A 22,215-nucleotide genomic window follows, 5' to 3' on the forward strand; every position below is an offset into this window, starting at 1 on the left:
TGCAATATAATATAATAATATAATTGCTCCCTTTCAATTTTTCTGTAGATTTCTTTAGTTTGACTTGCGAGAGAAGAGTTCAAGACTGTTCGACTATAGAGGTTAATTTGTAGCTCGTGTAATTTCCTACAAATTGATAGTTTTTATTTTTATGATTTTAGTCATAGATTTTGTTGTTTTCCGAAAAAATGAGGTGACCATTTTATTTTTATTATAACTCCGCGAGTTTTTGAGCTATCTACTTGAAAACCTTTAAAAAAAGGCTTTTAAATGGTCTTTTCAAGCACTTTAAAAACGGTCATATTGATTCTCTTCGAAAAATAAGTTCTTTTGCCATTATTTTACGGTAAAATGTTGCAAATTAGTTTTCGAAAAATGAAGAATCAAATTTACAGAGTGATAACTCGGCTATTACTACACCTACTGTAAACAACAAAAATGAATCGATTCATTATTCCAAAAGCTTCATTTTTTGCTTTATATGAGTTTTGCGATAAAACGCAAGATTTTCGAGTTATTTATAAAAAAATTGCAGAAAAATATGCAGTTTTTAGATGAAAAATCAACATTTTCAATCCTAAATAACTCGGCAGATATTAATTTTCTGAAAAAATGTTATAGAACATTTTTTGCTTAGAATTCATCCCTTTATTGATTTTTGTAATTAGAATGGGTGGTTTATTTTTTACCCCCGAGAAGGCACTTACTCCCAGGGTGAAAGCACACATCGCTACTGTCGCTACTATAACTTTTGTTTCTTACATATATCTCTATTCACTATTAAAATTTCACGTCAATCGGTGTGTCAAGAATTCGGAGGTAATACCCTATTTTTATCCTCGCTTACCGGCCTATAAACAAATTGTAGCACAACTTTGACGATTGAAAAGTATTGCATTTCTGGTTCAAAAAATCTTCTTAGGGGAATTATTTTTTGGACAATTTTCCATTAGGGTAATCTTTGTTTTGGTTTGCTCTCGTTCAATTTTCTTTCGGCCAATTGTTTTGGGCAATTTTTCGGATAAGCTTCAGAATATAATGTCTAGACCTATCCTTTTTTAAAAAGTTTAATAACTTAGAGGGTATTAGAGAATGAACCTCCTATACAGCTCTTTGCCAATATTTTATAAGTGCCTAGTTTACTTTGCCAGGTTATCGCACAAGTTTTGCCAGGCTTCTTCTTCTCTCTGATTTCTAAAAATGTACAATGTACTTATGTTAAAAATGCCATGATATAGAAGGTGAACATAGCCAACTTTACATTATGCGTTTTTAGAGACATATTATGTGCTATTTATTTTACCCTCTCTTACTACTTTTGTTTTAGAAAAGTACTATACTTTAATAAAAATATTTTTATCAATCAATCTAGTATTTTTATTCATCCAGTATCACAATACACTTCCAAATTTAAGAAGTTTCAATATGGCGACACTTCAAAAAATACCTAAGGCTGAAAATAAAAACTTTAAATGAAAATTATATTTCAGATTTAATTTTTTTAAAAACTTTTTTGAATTTTGGTATAAGACAGTCCTCAATACATTTCTATACTTTGTAGAACCATATAAAAATTTTTGATAAAAAATTGGGCCCAACCGGGATTTGAACCCGGGACCTCTCGCACCCAAAGCGAGAATCATACCCCTAGACCATTGAGCCGCCATATTTAATTAATTATTAATAATTATCGCATAATTTTTGTTTCAATATCGATCCACTTCAATAAAATAATGACGACACCAGATTGTTGACCTTGTAAACAATGTTACAGGTTCGAGTAGGTATATGTAAATATATCAGTACAACAAAAAATAGATTGCCTACGTATGTTTTTCTTATCTATGTGTTTCGACCTAATTTTAGGCTATATGGGTTTCGAAGAACTAAAGTGCATAAATAGTTTTAACAATACAAACGTAAAATGCTAATTTAAGCTACTTTTTATAAAAAAAAAACATGTAAAATACAGTATTTTTGTGCCAAATTTGGTTGAAATCGGTTTAGCGGTTTTTGAGTTGTGGTGTTACAGACGGACAGACAGACAGACAGATAGACACCATGAAAATATTTTGTATTTAAGTCATTTATGACCCAAATAACTCATTTTTAGTGAAATTAAAAAAAATTGCCGATCTTAATAGCCTACCATACCTGTCGGTATGGTCAGTTAAAAAGAAATCTGCCTTAAAATAATCAACCTTACAACCTTTAATAACTTTCCAGAACGTTTTACCAAAAATAGTAGAGATCTTTTTGTAGAGAATTCAATTTACTACAAATATATGAGACGAGATATTAGAGAACAACGGCATACGGTCGAATCGGCCTACAAACACGTAAACGTTTACGTACACATGCGCATTTCTTATATTTTCTATTTTTTATACACGTAAAAGATTCTTTACGTCTACGTATACGTGCCACGAGCGGCCGACTCGACCGTATGCCGTTCTCTATTTTTTCCAAATAGTAGATACCGAGATATGATTTTTTCTTTCTAATAAGGAAAAAAAAATAAAAAACTCAAAGGCGGAGGACCTTCCTATTAAAATTAAGAGCTCATACTTTTGGGGGTGTCTACTAACCTTTTTTTTGAGGTGTCTACTCAAAGACTGTATATATTCTAAAGGACCATTCGATCGCGTCAAATCGCCGCTGTCGTAGTCGCCGTTGAATGCTACGTCACGCGCTGACCAGCGTTCCACAGTGCGGCGGATGGTTATTCTAGCGGGACAAAATCTCAAGAACAATGTTTGGGACTTAAAATCTAAGAACGTAGCAAATGGTCTAATATATAGCAACTATATGGTTAAATTTATTTATTTATAAACAACTTAATTTATTAATAAATAAATACAAGATAATAAAACTATGGTATTATTCGTACATGACACTACAAAATTTTTTATTGTAAACTATTGCCAAATACATAAAATTATGATATCAAAAAACTCTTTAGCAGTTTTTTTTTTAATTAATTTGTAATCTTGTGACACCCTCTATAATTTATTTAAAAAAATATATATATTTTTCTTTTGAAAATAATAAATAAGATAGAAATTTTAACACTCGGTAATTGTAAGTTCATATATAGTAAGTATCTAAGACAATTTTTTAAACTTAGTGCCTTTTGATGGAGTTGTTTTGTTTTATACTATCCGATTGAAACGAATCTTTTTGGGCATTCACCTGTTAAGCTTGAACTGCCTGTGACTGTGACTACCTGTGTTGGTAACTATTGGTAACTCAAAAGATCACCATCATTTCAATAACAACGATATTTGAAAAAAAGTGAAAGTTTGATATCTGCAGAACAAAGGCACAGAAGGTTTTAACAAAAATACGTACAGTAGAAAAGTACATACCTTTGACAATCTTCAACATAATTTAGCTTTCTAATAAAATATATAAGCACTTGTAAATATTTTGTTTTCGTATGATCTCTGCCTTGCTGAGCAGAAAACGACCAAATTTGGTTGATAAAAATGTATCGCAATACAAAGAATATTCATGCATTTTTTGTATCAATTGGAATGTCTACTATTTATTCTTATCAGCACACATTTTTTGGCTTATTTCTAACCAAACGCTTTTGTCCCGCTAAATTTATCTTCCAAAACACTGTGCGCTCGTCCGTCAAATGCAAAAATAACTGTCACTGTCTAAAATCTTTAGCGCCAACTTCAACTCGGTCAGTAGATGACGTAAAAAAACTGACAGTGCAGGAAGATAGAAATCGAACTATCCTTATCTCTATAGTATCCTTGGTGTCTACCAACTTTTTTTTCAGAGTATAAAGTGAAAAAAAATAATCGATTTTTTTATCCACCCTGCTACATAATAATGATCATAATAATAATGGCTTTATTTAATAAATAAATTGGCGAAGTCTGGCTAAAAAAGCCACTAACACAACATGATACATATGCTCAGAAAATTTAATTTTAATACATAAAAACTTTTCATTGGAGCCTCTCTGTACTAACATAATTATCTATTTATATAGAACCCGAATTGCCACTGCCTAAAGATTTTTCCGTTAACGATACAGGAACAAATTTTCAAAACAGTTTCAACAAAATAGGTAACAAAGTGGCTTATTCGGTACCAATGGGAGTTGTGAAAGGCTCTGGTCTGGATTTACTCAACTTTAATAGCATGTATAGTGCAGAAGACACCCAACAATTAATTGAGGTAAGAGAGATATTGTTTTTTATTATACAGGGTGATTCGAATGGTATTCGATAATCTTTGGGAATATATTGGGCAGATAAAAATAAATAGAAATGTTTGTATAAATTTATGTCGTAAAATGTGCGCGTTCAGGGACAGTCAGCGGTTGAGTGGCTGAGTAAGCGACTTCCCTAAACGGTCTATTTTTACACACAAAAACAGTCAGCCGCTGAGCAAAAGTCTCAGCGGTCGGTCAGCCGCTGTGTTCCCTGAACACGCATAATGCTTCGTTTTGGAGATACAGGGTATAGAAGTGTCATTTCTATTTAGGGTTTACATTCCTTTGAATAAAAATATTAAGGAACGAGTATAATGCTGTCCATAAAGAGGACTCTAGGGTGGGGCCCTAGGTAGGGTTGCCACTCGTCCGGGACAATCCCGATTTTTATCCAAAAGTCCCGCGTCTCCACGCAAAGCCCTAATATCCCGATTTTATTTGTTTAATAGCCACATTTTTATTAAATGGAGTATAAAATTATTAACTAAAAAGGTTGCAACAGACTGTATTACTATTATCCTTGTATATGAATTTTTAAAGTAGCTCAACCTAAGATGTTTATGGATGTAAAGCACCAGATGGCGGGGCGTATTTCACAGTCATTTATTACAGAAAAATATTTTTTGTTGCTCTGAATTTTGAAGCGACCAATAAAAACAGAGAAAATAAAAATCGATAATTTTCGGACTGTGCCAATTGGTTACTAATCGACCAGATACTTTTTGTCTATTAGATATGCTATAAAAGCTGATAATTATACAATTCGACCATTGTAAATACCCGACAGATTCCGCAAGGTCGACGAGGCCGATCCTTTTCACTGATAAGAAAACAAAACTCTTTAGATAATTTTTTCGAGATATTTTTCTTTCTGAATGCACATTTTTTTAAAGTATTTTATATTCTTTGTCCGCTTGATCTATTATACTGGTCGCTGTATCGAAGTTCTGTTTCTTCTAGTTTTAAACAATGTTCTTATTTCTTTGTAGTTGTAGTGGTTGTAGTGTAAAATTAGATTAATTTTATTAAGTTTAATTATAATGTTTAGTGTAATACCAGAAATAGTTTAGTAGTGTTTTTATAATTTATTATTTTTGTAGTTAAGTAGTAGGTAAAGGGATAATTTGTGGTTATTTTTTTTCTTTGTGTTTGATTAATTAGTAAGTTTGATAATTTTTCACTGTAAAATACAAGAAGTAGTTGTGTAGTGTTTTGATAAGAGATTATATTCTTTTTATTTTTGTAGATGAGTAGCAGGTGAAGGTATTTGGGTATTTTTCTTTTGTTTTTCTTCTTCTAATTTGTAATTCTATTAAGTATTGTGATAGATATACTATATCTTCCTTCAAAGTTCGTTGAAAAGTGCGTTATCATATGTATAATTTTGGTTTTCTGCTATTTGAAATATACGAAAAAAATCTGATCAAAATTTATTTTTAGACAAATTAATCGGAGTCTTATTAATCCATTAATCTAGTCAAATAATAATAATAATTTAGTTTCTAAATACTATACGGGGTGAGTTTCCTACGATGTTTTCTATTGGTATCTTTTGGAGATAGAGAGTCGGTTAAATGGGGAAAAAATTGCAGTTTTATGGGGGTCATAAATATGCGCCTTTCGGATTTTCGGAGAAATTCAAATATCACTAGATATTTCGAAAAAAACAAATTTTGGCTATTTTAAAACTTGTCTCTAATTCCATTATAATATTTTTTTATGTTTTTTTATTGTAAGTGTGATCGAAAAAAATAGCGGCGTCAACGATGGCTATGCAATGAAGATCGTTGTCATTTTATATGTAAAATTACATGTGAAATATCATCGATCGTCATTTCATAGCCATCATGACACCGTTCCTATTATACAAAAAGTTTTCAGATAAAAGTTTTTTTTTATTTTAAAAAATATTCCTAATAAGTTTGTGTTTTCTGTTTTTTTTTTCCAAAGCCTGTCATTTTTTGACATATGACACAAACATTATGTTTTTTTTTTTAAATGGAAACCTAGTTGGCCATGACTTCATAAAGAGCGCAATTTTTTAAGCTTTTCTGCGATATAGGTATAATATGTTGTTTTCGAAAAATTACAAGTTTTAGCCAATTCTTTTCTTTCTTGGCTATTCCACCAATAATACCAAGAAGCCAATTAGTTGGCATCAAAATAAAAAGTTTTATATTTCAAAAAAAATATCGTCAATACTCAATTTAGAATAAAATAATCTAAGAATGAAATGATTCTTTTTTAAGCCTCCATTAAATCAAATTAAAATAGGTATGTAACTTTTTTTTTAAATATTAATTAACAGCAATTAGCATTATCATAAATTATAAATAATGTACCAACATATCAGAAATAATAATTTCTTTTTTTTTTTTTTTTTGTTCGATATTTGGCAAAAATAATCCACAATTTACAATAAAATAAAAGTTTCGTTTAAATTTCTTAATCCAGCTGATCAGTATTAAAATTCGCAGAAACCGGGGCTATATTATTACATTACTCTGAGGAAAATAACGAAAATAATCGATATTTTTGACTCCGCCCCGAAAGGTTCACGATTTGTCCTCTAGTTGGCAGCACATTTTGTCTAGTCGGTTGAACAACTTTAAGAATATATAAACAAGGCTATTATACAGAGCGTTTCAAAAATTATGTGCCAACTCTAGTGAGGATCTATTTTTCTATATCTATCTACTTTTCATTATCAACATAGGCCCGATTCTGCTTTTTTTCGTAGCTACAGGGTGTTAAAGTCTTAATATTTTTTTCCATTTATTATAATTTTTAGTTTCAATTAAGTACTTTTAGCGATTCGAATGAAATTTTGGCGGTAAAAGGGGGTAATTTTTTGTTTTTATACGAAATGTTAAAAAAAATTACCTAAAAAACAGGGGTAGTTTTCTATTTTAATAATTCTAGGCAGCGTCCTCCTCTGATCCGCCTTTTCAATCCATTGACGGAGAAAGAGCAGAAGCACCACATATGTCCGGGAACGTCAGTATAACTCAGCCAAACGATACTTTCAGCAAAACACAATCCATCCTAAATGATATAGAAAATAAAGTGATGACTTTCAAATTTCCACCTATAGATTATGAAGGTATAATGTCTAAATTGAAAGATTCGCAAAGGTTTCGAGCTGAAATTGAGACTGCACTGAAAGGACTTAGGTAAATTTTGTTTTATTTGATTATTGAATAGTATATAAGAATTGAGATTTTATGATAGTGTAAGGAAACAAGTAGTTTCACTGTTCACCAAAAATAAACTGTATAAAACTGAAAAAAAAATTTCTAGTTATTTTATTAAAAGAAATATTTTAGGGCGTATTTTAAGAGTCCATTTCGCTAGTCCGAAAAAGTAGTAAAAAAGTAGTAGTTCGGCATTTAAAGTTTTATGTAAAACTGGCTAAGTATTTTTACACAAATGAAAAAGGAAATTAAAGATAAAGGATTATACTATATCCGTATTGTAGCACATTTTTAGACAACCTATAATAATCTTTAATCTTTATTTCTCAAGTCATACAAAAAATTTTACATTCCTTATGTTAAATAATATAATAGTAACCTAATTAATACAAATATTTACAAACTGCCAGACATAATTTGTTTAATAAATGTACACCGTTTCAGTTCTGCAGTGACTGCATTTTTTCAATTCTAGGACAGCATAAATAAAGTAATTAATTAATAATAAAAAAAGCAACGGTGTATATTTTCATTTGTTTTTACAGTTTTTTTTAATTTACATCATTTAAAAAATAAGAAATATATTCATCATATAGAATATTTATATTTAGAATCAATACAAAATAATCAAATTCCAACTCAAGAAATAAATTGAAAGACCCCAGAAGTCCGAAAACTTGTACGGGGTGTCTGTCAAAGTAGCTTTGTTTGAAATAGTTAAATGTTTGAATTATATAAATATATCGTCGGTGAAACGTGATAAACTGCTAAGTCCATTATTCCTAATTTTACAGGAGAGCAAAAAAATGGTACAAAATTATATGTACACATGTAGGAAGTATTTTGATGCGTTAATATGATAAAGAGATAAGAATTTTATTTGCTGGGGAACAATAAAACTCAATATTTCGTGTTACGTCATTTTTTTCCGACACAATAGGGAGATAGCAGATATTCGTCTTGCAGAAATAAAAAATAAACATATACTTCTGGAGATAGCAACCTTTATTGTTTGAAATTTTGAAAGTAGAAATGAATATTACCCAAACAGATTTATAAATAATCAATTAAATTTAAAAAATATGATATTCATAACCATATATTTATAATATCGTCGGTCTAGAAGCAAAACATACCAGTCCAAAAACGAATAAATCTTTAATGAAAATTTTAAAATTTTTGGCATTTTTAAAGAACTGAAGTAGCAGAATTTTGGACTTAATGAATATGAAAATAATTTAAAAATTAAACTTACAATTCTTAGAAGATATGGTAGAATCCTTCCATGCTTATCCTAATTTTTATACAACGGTAGTAGACCGAGCTTGGAAGACAGTGCGTGATTTTAATAAATTTTTATTACTTTTCCCCTTATTTTTTTAATTTTTATAAAAATTATGTATCATTTACGTGAAAATACGTTGAAAAAAATAAAACTGATTAGGTATTATGGAAATTCTTGTACAAGTAAGTAATGTTATTTAAACTATTTATAGCACGCCGATGAATTGCTCGTATATAGAGAATTTCGTTTTTCCCCTTACCCTTTACGAATACCCCGTATTTACAGAACGGATCGACGCAGGGTCGGACTGGCCATATTATATAGATAACTATTAGGGGGGGGGCCTTTTTAATTCATTAATAATTAATGAGAATTAAGAATAATTATTATTCTTAACAATATTTGCTTTTGCATTGCATTATGGAATTTGCATTGCATTGGTTTACCTTGCATAGGGTAGTTCCCTGATTTCTATACAGGGTGAGTCTTAAATAAGTGCAAATGTGTGCAGGGCTGGTAAATCTCGATAAAAGAAACATAATATTTTCTCTTTACCGTTTTTTTTTCAAATAAATCCAAAACAACCGAGTTATTTCACTTTTAAAATTTCCAATTTTTTGCTATAATTTTGAGAATCATTGGATTTTCGTTCTTGTAAATTTATTCTACTACCTTGTTACCATATTACAAACAAAGTATGTTTTTAAACTAAAAATTAAAAAAAAATCCAAATTTTTTTTTTAAATTCCAAATTTTCAAAAAAAAATTCGCGCAAAAAACCTCATAATCGTGTTTCTTGGGTCGAAATATACTACCCTAAAAATATTTGCACTTATTTAAGACTCACCCTGCATATAATAGGGAAAAATTGGCCAAAACGTAAGGCGAAAAAATACGCCAAAAAAACATATTAGCCCCTCCTTACATTGGAGTCCTTACATTGCCTAGTGCGACCCTGGATCGACGTACTGTACTAAAAAAATATACGACTAAGAATCTGTGTGTTTGCTTTAGCGTGATCGTAACGAAAATTACGGAGATAGCAGTATTTCGGTGGCTATTTCAGATCACTAGGAGATAGCAGATATTATTGAGTTAAAATAAAAAAAAATCTTTAATGGGAAAAAATATCTTTGCTTTCCCTACTTATAGAGTATTTTTTTCTCTTTCTAATGGTATAAAAAAACTTATTAACGTAAAAATGGAGTTAGCAGGTTTTCACGTTTCACTGACGATATGTGCTTGAATTATAAATAAAAAATATAATACTAGTTAATAAGTCAAATTAAAAACTACATATAAATTTACAAGTCAAAATAATAAAAAAAAACGATTGCATTGCATACAACCAAAGTCACATGACAATTTGAGATATTAGGTAATAAATAATATAATCTTTCAACACAAAATAATCAACTTAATATTATACCATATATACATAAAATATAAATAAAAAATTTCTATAGTACAAGTGTTAGAATAATAGAAAAAAACATAAAAAAATTAAGAAAAAAATACACTTAAGGCTTGTACATTATAGAAATACAATTACACTGTCATTGATTACACATTAACATTTGATAAAGATATGTATACTTAATAATAAATGAGTCTTGTTACTTATCAATTATTTTTAAAGCATATTATGTGTTCAACATGCCAAAAAAATATATATTATCATTTCATCATACAAATCCAGTTACAAACCAATAAAACTTCTAATACTTATAAAATACCCGACTGAGATCCTGATCTCAAACGTCTTGCTGTTATCTGATCAGGAACTTTTTGAGTAGTCTTAGATTTGTTTATAGGTGTGACACTAAGAGTTACACTATTGTTTTCGTTGCTGGTTTTCTTGGAGAGTGCCTCACTATGCTGTTGGATCCTATCGTTCTTGTATTCTTCTCCTAATAATTCTTTCTCTAGTAGTTTTCTTTCACTTATAGGAGATGGAGTTGAGGGTGCACTGTTCTTAGTTATTATTTCTAGTTCCTCTGAATTTTGTCTCAAGTCCTCAACAGTATACGATCTATTTTCAATGTACAGTTTATTCCCCTTAATGTAGGATTTGTTGATAGGGTTCTCTCTTGCCTTTCCTAAATGTCTTCTTAATATCTTGTTTTCTTCTCTTTGCATCACAGTAAGATCTTGTGAGATTGACACACCAGTGTTTTTTAATTTTCTACACTGCCTAAGAACTTCAACTTTTTTTAAATTAGATATAAATTCTACTTTAACTACACTCTTTGATTTATTTAAATTATAATATTTGTTTAGGTCCGCGACTTGTAGATCTATATCTAGGAGCTCACCAAGTTTTTTGCAAGTTTCTTCTGGTGTATTTTTTTCACTGCTTTCCAATCCAAAAACCAATATGTTATTTTTCCTCGTAATACGATCAAGTATCTCTATTCGGTTCTGCAGGTCTGTATTTTCCTTTTCCAAATATTTAATTCTGTTATTTGCCGTTTCGATCTGTAACAATATCCTCGTTTCTAGGGCTTCTATCGTAGATTTAATTTCGATTTTGCTTTGCACAATTTCTTGCTTAATGACTTTCAATGCTTGCTGTATTTCATATGCCATTATAAAATCAATGTATATGTAATATATGATACTCTGTATAATTTATACTTTTCGTTAATAAATTTTTAAAAATCGATCACTGCGTTTGACCTACTTGCTAGACTGATTTTTAAGATTTTGATAGTCAAACAACACAAAATATTCCTTATGTTTGGGCTAAATTTTCTCGAAAATAAAGACATAATTTAAAATTTCGTTACAATACGGAAATAGATTGAAGTTTTGTTATTACACTGATATACAGGGTGGCGCACCTCATTCGCCTCGGTTGATTATACGAAAACGGAAAGATGTAGAAACAAAATATTTTATGGGTATATGTGGGGAGGCAAAGTGCACAATTTAAAATTATTTTGAAATATACAGGGTGTTTCAGAACTAAGATCCATACCAAAGTTATATTTGTTCTGATGGAACACCCTGTATTTTATTTAATTTTGGATTCTTAGGTCCAAAAAAGGCATTTATTATAAGGGTTAAATATCTTTAAAATCTTTGGTTTTTGAGATATTTAAAGCTATTTAAATTTGCACGCTACAAGAAAATAGATTAATAACACCCTGTACATTACTTTTCAGAATTAATCCTTATGCTGAGTTTAAAGGTAGAGAAATAAACTTTACAGAAAAAAAAATTATTGCTTCCTTACTTTATACAGGGTTATCAAAAATTGCTGATCTATTTTAAGAATATATTTTACATAAAAACTTCGTTATTTGAAATACAACACCCTGTATTTTTTAAAATAACTCCAAGCAGATTCAAATTCTCTTTCAAACTATATTAGGGTTTCCGATACCTAACTAGCTTAGATTTTGAATAAAGATCAATTTTTCAATAAAAAGACAACCAAGAAGGCTAGTGTCGTCATGGCAAGTTTCTAGTGACAGTTAGTACCTATTTTCAAAATCGAAATTAGTTCATGGACTTATTTAAATTTATACCAGTTTACTTTTATTTAATTTACCTACAATAGTTTAATAAATAATATTCATTAAATATGTATTTATTATTCTATCAAGAAAAACGAAGAAGTAGCGTTCTTTGATTTATTTTACAATGATTTGTAGATATATGGATTTTCTAAAAAAGAGCCAATTATGACAAATTCATTTTCTTCACTTCCAAAGACAGATTTCTGCCTAATAGGTTTTTTATAAACCACATTACCAGCTCTGCGAAATAGGACAAATAGTTTTTCAAAGGAACGCTTATCAGAAAGATTCCTATTTGGATTTCTTTAAGCATAAGCCCTTGAGGCCAAGAAGCAATTTTCCTCACAAAATAAAATCACTAGTAACCATAGAGCTAGTAACATATTATCTATTGCTTTATTTTTCTTGATAAAATAATGCATGCTTATTTATTAAAATATTGTAGGTAAATTTAAGTAAACTGTTACAAATTATAAATAATAATGTCCATGAACTAATGTTTACTTTTTTGTTATTAATCTACGACTTTGGAAATAGTTATTAACTGTCACTATAAAATTGCCATAGCGATATCATCCGTCTTGATTGAAATTTTATTTAAAAATCGCTTTTTATGCAAAATCTGAGCTAGATAAGTATAGGAAACCCTAATATAGTTTGAAAGACCATTTGAATCTGCTTGAATTTATTTAAAAAAATACAGGATGTTGCATTTGAAATATCGAAGTTTTTATATAAAATATATCTTTAAAACAGATCAGCAACTTTTGATAGCCCTGTATAAATTTAAGGAAGCATTACCATTTTTCAGTAAAGTTTATTTTCCTACCTTTAAACTCAGCATAAGAATTAATTCTGAATAGTAATGTACAGGGTGTTAATAATCTATTCTATTGTAGCATGCAAATTGAAATATCTTTAAATATCTCAAAAACCAAAGATTTAAAAAATAAATAAATAAATGCCTTTTTTTGGGCCCAGGAATCCAAAAATGAAATAAAATACAGGGTGTTCCATAAGAAAAAATATAACTTTGGTATGGATCTTAGTATTATATCTTATATACAGGCCGGCAATGGATCTCAGGCATGTGAATTACATGCATTGGAATGAAACGCCTATAAAAAAGTCTTCTCTTTCAGAGATCGACAACAACTTCGTTTCCACTCCACTATGACTGTCTACTTAGACAAACTCCAACAAGATAACAAATTTTGTAACAAATTCCTCGCTATTTCCCATCCACTGCTGAAGCTCTGCATACCCATCTCCCTGCCCTTTATTTATCGCCATTATTTGCATTTCCCTTATTTTCCGCGCCTCCGCAAGCTCGCAGGTTCCGACTCCCGTCGAATTCATCATAGAGTTGCCAGGTCGACCGGTTTCGTCTGTAAGCTACCGATCTACCGATTTAAAGAAAAATCTAACGATATATTCAGCTGCGTCTTTAGTTTTTACAATAGAAGCACTTTTAAAAAGCTGACTTATTTGACTAAAAATTAAGCGACTGCCATCGTTGGAATCTGTATAATCTGACTTTTAATTATTGTTTCATTAAATTTTATTTAGTAATAGAAGCACACATATTAGGTCATCGTTCTGTCTAGTTATTAGTTACAGAGATATTCCTAAAATCCTTATTACTCCTTTATTAGGCGCACAAGGTATTGGCGACATGCGCACTGAAAAATAGTTGATATCTTTTTCCAAAAAATTTTATTTCATTCATAATCTAAAGATAATTGAACCTATTATTTTCCCCCAAAAATGTAAACAAAAACAAAATTTACATCTAAGAAAACAACCTAAATTCGGACAAATATTTTAGTGATTTTCCCGTCAAAAAATATATATTAATATGAAAAAAGAGTTGACCAATATTTTTTTCCCATTGAAATAAATTAATATTAGATATCACTGATCAAAATTTATTCAAAGGTAAAAGTATTAGACAAAATATTGAGTCTATATTTGAGGAAGAAAAGTGCCAGCATTTAAACCACCTAAAATACTTATACTCCTTATTAGTGCGAAGTCCAATGGCATTGTCACCGTTAAAGTCGAAGATGTAAGAAAAAGTTTATTAATATATTAATATTAATAAATTCAATATTTTTTTAATATTCTGTAATATACTAGCTATTTCTAAAAAAGTTAAGTTATATTTATTATATTTGTATTATTTTAGTGATCTATTATTACGACACATAGGAATGCTAATTTTGGACTTAAATATTATATTTTATTTCTAAGTTTCTGTACTTTTTAATTTTTGTTGAAGATCTACCGAGAATTTTGTTCGCGTATGGAATTATAATCTAACAAACCCGGCAACCCTGTTCGTCTACTCCTTATAAAGTTTTTCGGCCTATTCCTTTGTCACAGCTGCGGCTTTGTGAAGCGCCGCCGCCGACCGACTGTGTCGGGGCGACTGCTAGGAAGATCATACAGTATTGCCATTTCATAGAATTGCACTTGCTATTTTAGAAACGATATCAATGTTTTGCATGTTACTTTTTCGTTTTAGAAAGAAATAAATTTGACAGCTTACCGCAGTGTGCTTTAAATAGAGACAGTGTACTATAGCATAATTTTATGCCGAATCCAGGTATCTACAGAAAATTAAACTTGCTTTAAATAAAAAAAAAAGTCGTCAGAAAATCTCTAAAAGAGAAAATATTCGTAAAATTGTTTATATACTTTTATTTAATATTTCATTAAGTAGGCAAGATAATGTGATTAGAAGATTTAGGATTTTTGACAAGCCAACATAATTTGAAAATTTAATTGAATGGCAACACTGTTTTACCGATTTCTATTTTTTTTTATTCTGTTCTATTAGTGAGCGGTAGCCCCCACACAAGCGTCTTAAAGACCCGCCCGGCGCCCCGTCTCGCAGGGGCTCTCTCGTCGTATCACTTCTATGATCACTTCCCCTATACGATGGTAGGGAAAAGACACTTTATCCGTCTCTGTTGCACTGCAGTATATTTTGCAGCCTTACCATCTTTTTTTTATCGCATTGAAAACCTCCTATTGCTAATATTCCTTTGCCAGTAGTGTATAACTTATGTACAAATAAAAAAAGTTTTAATATTGCACAGGAATAAATAAAACACATCATAAACGAAACAAAATATTTTCATAAAATCATTTCAACAATTTACTATTACAATTATTTGTATAAAATGTCTTTGAAAAAGAAAGAAAAAATTACACTTTTTTTAACAATAGGTCCATAGACGTAGCCGATTTCGATTTGGAAAAGAGACGCAGAAGCAGTATTGCGAATTCTACCGGCAATGAAATGACAAGTAACAGCAATAGTTTCAATGAAATGACTGAGTCTGGAGACGATGAAAACAGTAGCTCCATAATGGAACATATGAAAAGTTTAGAGCAGCGTGTTAAGGAAGTTTGTGCAAGGTAGTGTATTTTTGACACACAGGGTTATTCACCTCGTTCGACACGGGGTATTGTAGCCACACGATTAGATTTTTAGAAATTGTGAGTTGGGAGGACTACCAAAGCTACAATTTAAAATTATTTTTAAAAGGTTCAAAGTGTCCCAAATAAATAAAAATATCGAAGTTGTGTATTTTTTTAAATGGAACATATATATTATGTATATTATTACATTTTTAGTTTCTACGATTAAAGTAAAGGTAAATTTAATTAAGGTTTACTGCACTTTAATTTTACAGCTTTTGAAATATTTGCGATTTTGTGAAAATACAGTAACAATTTTAATGCTTCATTTTTCTAGGTGTATTTAAGTTTTTATTGAATAGATATTTTTCTATAGTTTTAGAACATTTACAGTTAGGTATTTTTCGATTTATTATCTGTTATACCCATAGACTTAAAATAAAATATAGACTACACTATTTACATCTCAACGCGGTCAAACAATCTTTTTTGTACACATGTTTACTTCTGGGTACAGTCGACCGAGCCTTCCTCATCCAGCCTATGTTGTCACGTCTTTAATATTATCAATATTTTTTTTCTTGTTATACACATATATTGAGATATTAATACTACAGTTTAATAAAGTAGGTTTTAATATTCCATAGATGTATTAAATAGTCCTTATACTACTAAATTATAAGTTGGATACTGTTTAAAAAGGATAAGTTCTTTACAATATGACAACACCGATTAGAGGCGAGGGAGCCTATTCATTCATTTATTACCTTGTAGTACGCGTCGCACGTGTGCGGTAAAGCTTTGTTGCCGCTATGTTCCCGGCTGTATTAACGCATTTTCTTAGCTTGTAGTCCTTAAGTGTTTATTTTATTGACTTTTTCTGTTCAAGAACTATAAAATATGGTTCGCCAGTGCCAAATTTGCAAGAAAAATTTGACTTAAATAATTCATTTAAGTCTTGAAACTCTCAATTTACCCATTAGGAGTCAATGGCGTTGTTGTAGAAAGGCGCTTATTTAGATAATATTTTAGTAAAATGTAAAATCTGAATTTTTTCTCTTACATTACGTTGTTTACTTACTTACATTGTAACAGAATCATAATTATAACCCTGTTAATAATTAATAATGTTTTTATTAAAAATATATTCCGGTTTATTCTAAAATTATCTTTAGAATCTAAAATAACATACTAGAATTTTAAAATGATATTACATTATGAAACAATATTTTTTAATATACCGGGTCGTCTCAAAAGTGGCTCACCCCTATAACTTTTTTTATTTTTTCAGATAAAAAACACAGATTTGTATGTTAGTAGGTATATGACATAAATTAGGATTTATTGACGTATTCAATTGTTTTTGGTCTCTTCCTGTTTCACCGATATGATTACATCTTGATTTTTAAAGGCACCCTCGGTATATTGCTACTTTATTCGATAGAAAATGACACTCTGAATAGAATGACATATCATATGTCAACTTTTGACATTGTCGCTTAAAAACAAATCGTATTTTAAATTTCAATCCGGGGTGCCATGGTGTTGTTAAAAACACTAAGTTTTAATCAAGGAGCCTTGGAAAAATAATTTTGATCGTCTAATAGGTTTCGTGTCTTGTCTAGGCCGGTTAAAAGATGTACAAATCGTATTTTTAATCATACATATGTCAATTTTTTCAAATGGAACAAAGGTAACTCATTGCATATTTGGAAAAAGCAGTTTTTTATGAATATATTGATACCACACACTTGGTATTTCGAGTCAAATTGTCGTTATGAACCGCGTGTTACAATTACAATTAAACCATATGCGAAAATGTCAAAAGTTGACATATGATATGTCATTCTATTCAGAGTGTCATTTTCTATCGAATAAAGTAGAAATATACCGAGGGTGCCATTTAAAAATTAAAAGTTATAGTCATTTCCGGTGAAACAGGAAGTGACCAAAAACAATTGAATGCGTCAATCAATCCTAATTTATGTCATATACTAACATACTAAATCTTGTTTTTTATTTGAAAATATAAAAAATTATGGGGGATGAGCCACTTTGGGACGCACCCGGTATAATAAAGACAGTACCGAGTTAAATAAATGTAGTTTTCATTTTATCCACTTCCTATCACCTTCCTTGCTTTAATCGAACAGATATATGTTTTCTCTAATTTACATAATAAGACATCACTTAACCAGAAAAAAAATTACAACAATTATATTTTTTTTCTCTCCCTGTCGCCGATTCTATTATATCTGTGGAATAGATCCTGTTTTGATTAATATTAGGGGTTGTAAATGTTTGACTAAAATTAATAATTTTTAATTAATTTCAAAAATTACGTAATTTCGACTATAAAATTTCTTCTATAACGTGTATTTTATTATTTTTATCCTTTTTGGACTCTAAGACGTTTTTTCTAAACTTTTATTTAAAAAACCTGTCCTAAATCTTAATAAAATATAAAAAAGTTTAAATACGATATATTTTTAATTTAATTATAGCTTCATTAAAATAAAAAAATTACCCGGCTATGATACGGAGAGTTCAGGTGTACTTGAGAAACGAAAGACAGTGTTGTGTTTCTCGGCAGAGTCGTCAGGGAACGACCGTTACGACAGAGACAACCTATCTATCGCTCGTGTCGCACTCGTTATAACCTAAAACAATAACACAACAATAACAAGACATTGTCTGACCGCATGTTCCAGCTATTTATGAATGAGATGCTCAGTCTATATTTTATTTTAAGTCTATGGTTATACCTGTTATAGAAATATGTTTTATAGTTGTCTAGGACACATTTTTGTAACTTTTACAGTTATCTTTTGATTTATAATAAAGTTTCAATAATTTTTTTTTGATTTAAATCAAATGATTAAAATTGAAAAAATCACTTGATTTAAATCATGCCAACCCTGGTTCCATGGGTATATTAATAAATGGGGTCTAAATTATAAAAAAAAACATTTTCTACGAAAACTCGAAGAGATAGGCAAGAAATGGTATAATACAATTTGATAGACAATTAAATTATGCATCTGATTCACGTAAAATATACAAGGTGTTCTATTTAAATTAGGTAAAAAAAGTTATGTTCCATCTAAAAAAATACAACTTTGATATTTCTTCTTTATTTGGGTCCCATCACTCGCAGTTTGTAAAAATTCAATAATTTGTCTACAATACTCCGTGTCGAATGAGGTGAATAACCCTGTATAAGAAAAAAATCTGTAATGTAAAATGTCACCTATATTTATAATTATTAATAATGTTTTTAAATAGATTGGTTTTTTATTCTCAGGTCAAATGGTTTGTTAAGTCTATATCATTCTGTGAATAACTGTTATATTTTGGAAATATTACACGGTCTTATCCAAATATTTGTGCGAGTTCATCCAGAAGATAGTCGCGTGGCTGAAATAGAGTACGACTCTTGTGTTAATGGTAAGTTAAACTAATATATTTAAATGTCTCGAGGAAGCGACTACACTGTACTTCGTGTACGCCTAAATCTGTTGGCGACATAATTTTGATCTCTTATCATCTTCAATTAAAGCAACCATAGCGGATACAACTTCTAGACTTCAAACCATCTCCGCTAGGATAACTGCCCAACAGCCAACAGACAATAATAATTTGATTTTTCAATAACAATGACATTATACTAGGCAAAGGTTAGTTTTGGGTCGATATTTTCGTAGGTAAGAAGAGTACAATGCGTTTATAATGTACTGAACAAAGAGAACAGTAAAAACGTTGCTAAACATTGTGATTTTCCCTATAGCTTGTAAATCTTTAAGTGCAAGTTAGAAACACTTGCACTTTTGGTAAAAATAAGTGGAATTAAGTTGGTCTTCGACAGTGGCCGCGCTATTACAATTACATTCGCTTACAATCTCGAAATCCATTAGAATTAATTGATTGTAGTTATTTTTAACTTTCTTAATATTTCTGCTATATTTTCTTCGTAGACAGTACGTGAAAATCTTTACAAATAATGGACGGGTTTTTTAAAAATTTTGAATGAAAAAAAACAAGCCTATTGAATTTTTACATCTTGTGAAAAATCCGAACTTAAAAAATAAAAAAAAAGTTTCAATATAGTGGTATTGAGTTACCATGTGTTATGTGTTAAAAAGCTGAGCTTTTAAATTATCGCGATTACTGACGTTCTCTCGTTATAAAAAATATGGATATCCTAACGATATCCTTATAATTTCATTTTGGATGCCCAGAAACATATCTATTGATTTTATCTAGTTTTCTTTTCGAAAAAAAAAATAAAAATAAGCGGTTTGCGATCGTGATTTTACTTTACTTGATAGGGAAGGCGTACCGGAGAAATGTGGCAACGCCGCAACAGCAAACCGTCGCATTTCTCTCACTCCGACTTAATAAGATCCCTTTGCTATTTAGTTTTCCACACGTGTAAATACCGACCCAAAGTAAGAGTTGACTAGGGCCAAAAGTAAAGGCATCATTTTAATGTAAAAATTACGAAAAAATGTTCGTGTCTTCTTCAAAAACGAATATCTCCAAAAAAATAAAATAAACTTCGAGAAAAGATGCGCCTAGATGATAAAAAGAGATTGAAATTCCTCACTTTTTTAACATATTCCACCCTGTATAACAAATATTTTAATTTTTCACTTTTAGTGCCGATTCTTATTCATACAACTCTGCATGATCCCTATCTCATTGATTTGATATATTTCCGCATATTTTCTTTTAGAATCAGCAGCTACAATTATCCATTTTAAAGTACACAACATCAAACAGAAATTGGAACCGGTAAATTTGAAATCTTACCTAGGATCATACTACGACATTTTATCACTTTTGGATTACGTTTGCCTGACGGTAGAGGATTTCGAGAGGTTCCATTCTGAATTTATAATATTGCAACGTAAACACGCTACATTGAAAATTGAGAAAGATTTAAGGTGAGTAGTTTATTTTTATTAGTAGTTTATATTAAAAGACAATCAGAATACATTTATTATTACACAATATCATTTTTAAGTGTTCCTCTCGCTCTTTCTTTGCGTTAAAGCACTTCCAGCTCTTTGCAAAGTTCTAGTCCTTCCAAAAAACCGAGATTTTCTTTTAAATAATAATACTTCTAATTCTAATAAAAAAAGTTTTAAAGCGTCGGTATTCCAGTGCCGGACAGTGGCACAACACGTGCTCTATGGTTTCTTTTTCCTCTCCGCATTCTCTGCAGTAGTCGTCGTTGAAAATCTTCCATCTCACAAGGTTTACACTTACAATTATGCGTACTAGTTTTTTTTTGTGTTCTAGTAGTTGTTTTGTCTATCGTTTTGTTTGTATAATACGTCGTTTTTTTGTTTATCATGAAAACGAAAATAATTTATCTGTGTAACTTTATTTTGCGCTTCTAATCGAAGCATTTTTTTAGCATATTGTTTGAGGTTCTGAACGCTTCTCCGCCAGTCTGGTGGACGATACGTTTCGGGATGTCCTCGACAAATAAAATACTATTTGAGAGTGCACAATCGCGCTATGGCCATATCAATGAAGAGCACATCAAACAAATTTCAAGAGATGTTCCAGAGGATTTAAGTTGTTTGGGGAATTTTATCGATAAAGTTGCCGAGTATTGCAAAAAGACGCTGGTAGGACTTAAGAACATAAAACGGAGTTAGTGTTAGTGTGCAGAAGTAGTGTATCGGTTTAAAGTATAAAAGAAAGATGCATTTATATTTTCTGCAATAGTTGATGATAGTATACTTATAAAAGAATATACTGTGTGTATTGCACGAATTCTTGTCTCATTCCATATATGTCTATGTATCTTTGGTTTAGCTGACGATTACTACGCTTGCTCAGCGATTGAGCTCTCTGATTGGGCTGTTCTTAGTCATACGTTTGACAGATTATTAAATGTATTTAAAATAAAACACAAACAAGTTACTTGTCAATAACTAAATATCGCAAATGCTTTGGGCCCCAAACAGTATATTAATTATAAAATAATAAATATAGGAAAGAAATATTTGCTTGCAGTCTTATTTTAATTCCATCAGAATGTAAAAAAATATCCTGATGATCTGAATTGTATATATGTAGTATTTGTTATTTATGTATACATTATTTGTCATTTTAAGATTATTTCTGTGTATAAATAAAAAATTATCTAAATTTTATTTTTCACACGAACATTGTATATTTTTTAGTTTTAATTTTTCCTAAAATTTTACTTAATTGGATTGATAAAAATCATTTTTCCTTTGTACCTTTTGCCCTCCACTAAATCGCAAGGTTTCGGATTCGAGAGACCCTCATCAATCTTAATTTAAATACGGATTTTTTATTTTACTATCTAGTGTCTATTATAACTACAAAATTAATTGTGATTTAAAGGATCTGCAGGCGAGACGATCGCCTGCAGATCCAAAATCAAAATGTGATGGTATATGATAACACCCAAACGAAGTATTAAGATTTAGTAAGAATCTGTAGTGATATCTTTTAAAAATATTGACGAATCCACAACTACTCTACCGAGATTAATAAACGTTTGCA

At 30.1% G+C, this 22,215-nt stretch overlaps 1 protein-coding gene and 1 non-coding gene across 2 annotated transcripts in view; one reads left to right on the forward strand and one right to left on the reverse strand.

The window, feature by feature from the left end:
• Nucleotides 1-21,836, forward strand: part of LOC115877447 — a 33,570-nt gene extending 11,734 nt beyond the window's left edge. Inside the window, exons 5-10 of the mRNA XM_030893600.1 lie at nucleotides 4,010-4,197; nucleotides 7,157-7,407; nucleotides 15,472-15,663; nucleotides 18,971-19,113; nucleotides 20,402-20,612; nucleotides 21,089-21,836. Of these exons, the coding sequence (XP_030749460.1) occupies nucleotides 4,010-4,197; nucleotides 7,157-7,407; nucleotides 15,472-15,663; nucleotides 18,971-19,113; nucleotides 20,402-20,612; nucleotides 21,089-21,335 (1,232 nt within the window). The 3' untranslated portion in view covers nucleotides 21,336-21,836. The remainder of the gene's footprint in view (nucleotides 1-4,009; nucleotides 4,198-7,156; nucleotides 7,408-15,471; nucleotides 15,664-18,970; nucleotides 19,114-20,401; nucleotides 20,613-21,088) is intronic.
• Nucleotides 1,591-1,662, reverse strand: Trnap-ugg. Its single transcript has one exon. It is a non-coding gene; the product is annotated as a tRNA-Pro (tRNA).
• Nucleotides 21,837-22,215: the final 379 nt, after the last annotated feature.

Source organism: Sitophilus oryzae, unplaced genomic scaffold, assembly GCF_002938485.1.
Source record: "Sitophilus oryzae breed Bouriz unplaced genomic scaffold, Soryzae_2.0 scaffold_1492_pilon_pilon, whole genome shotgun sequence".
NCBI classification, from domain to species: domain Eukaryota; kingdom Metazoa; phylum Arthropoda; class Insecta; order Coleoptera; family Curculionidae; genus Sitophilus; species Sitophilus oryzae.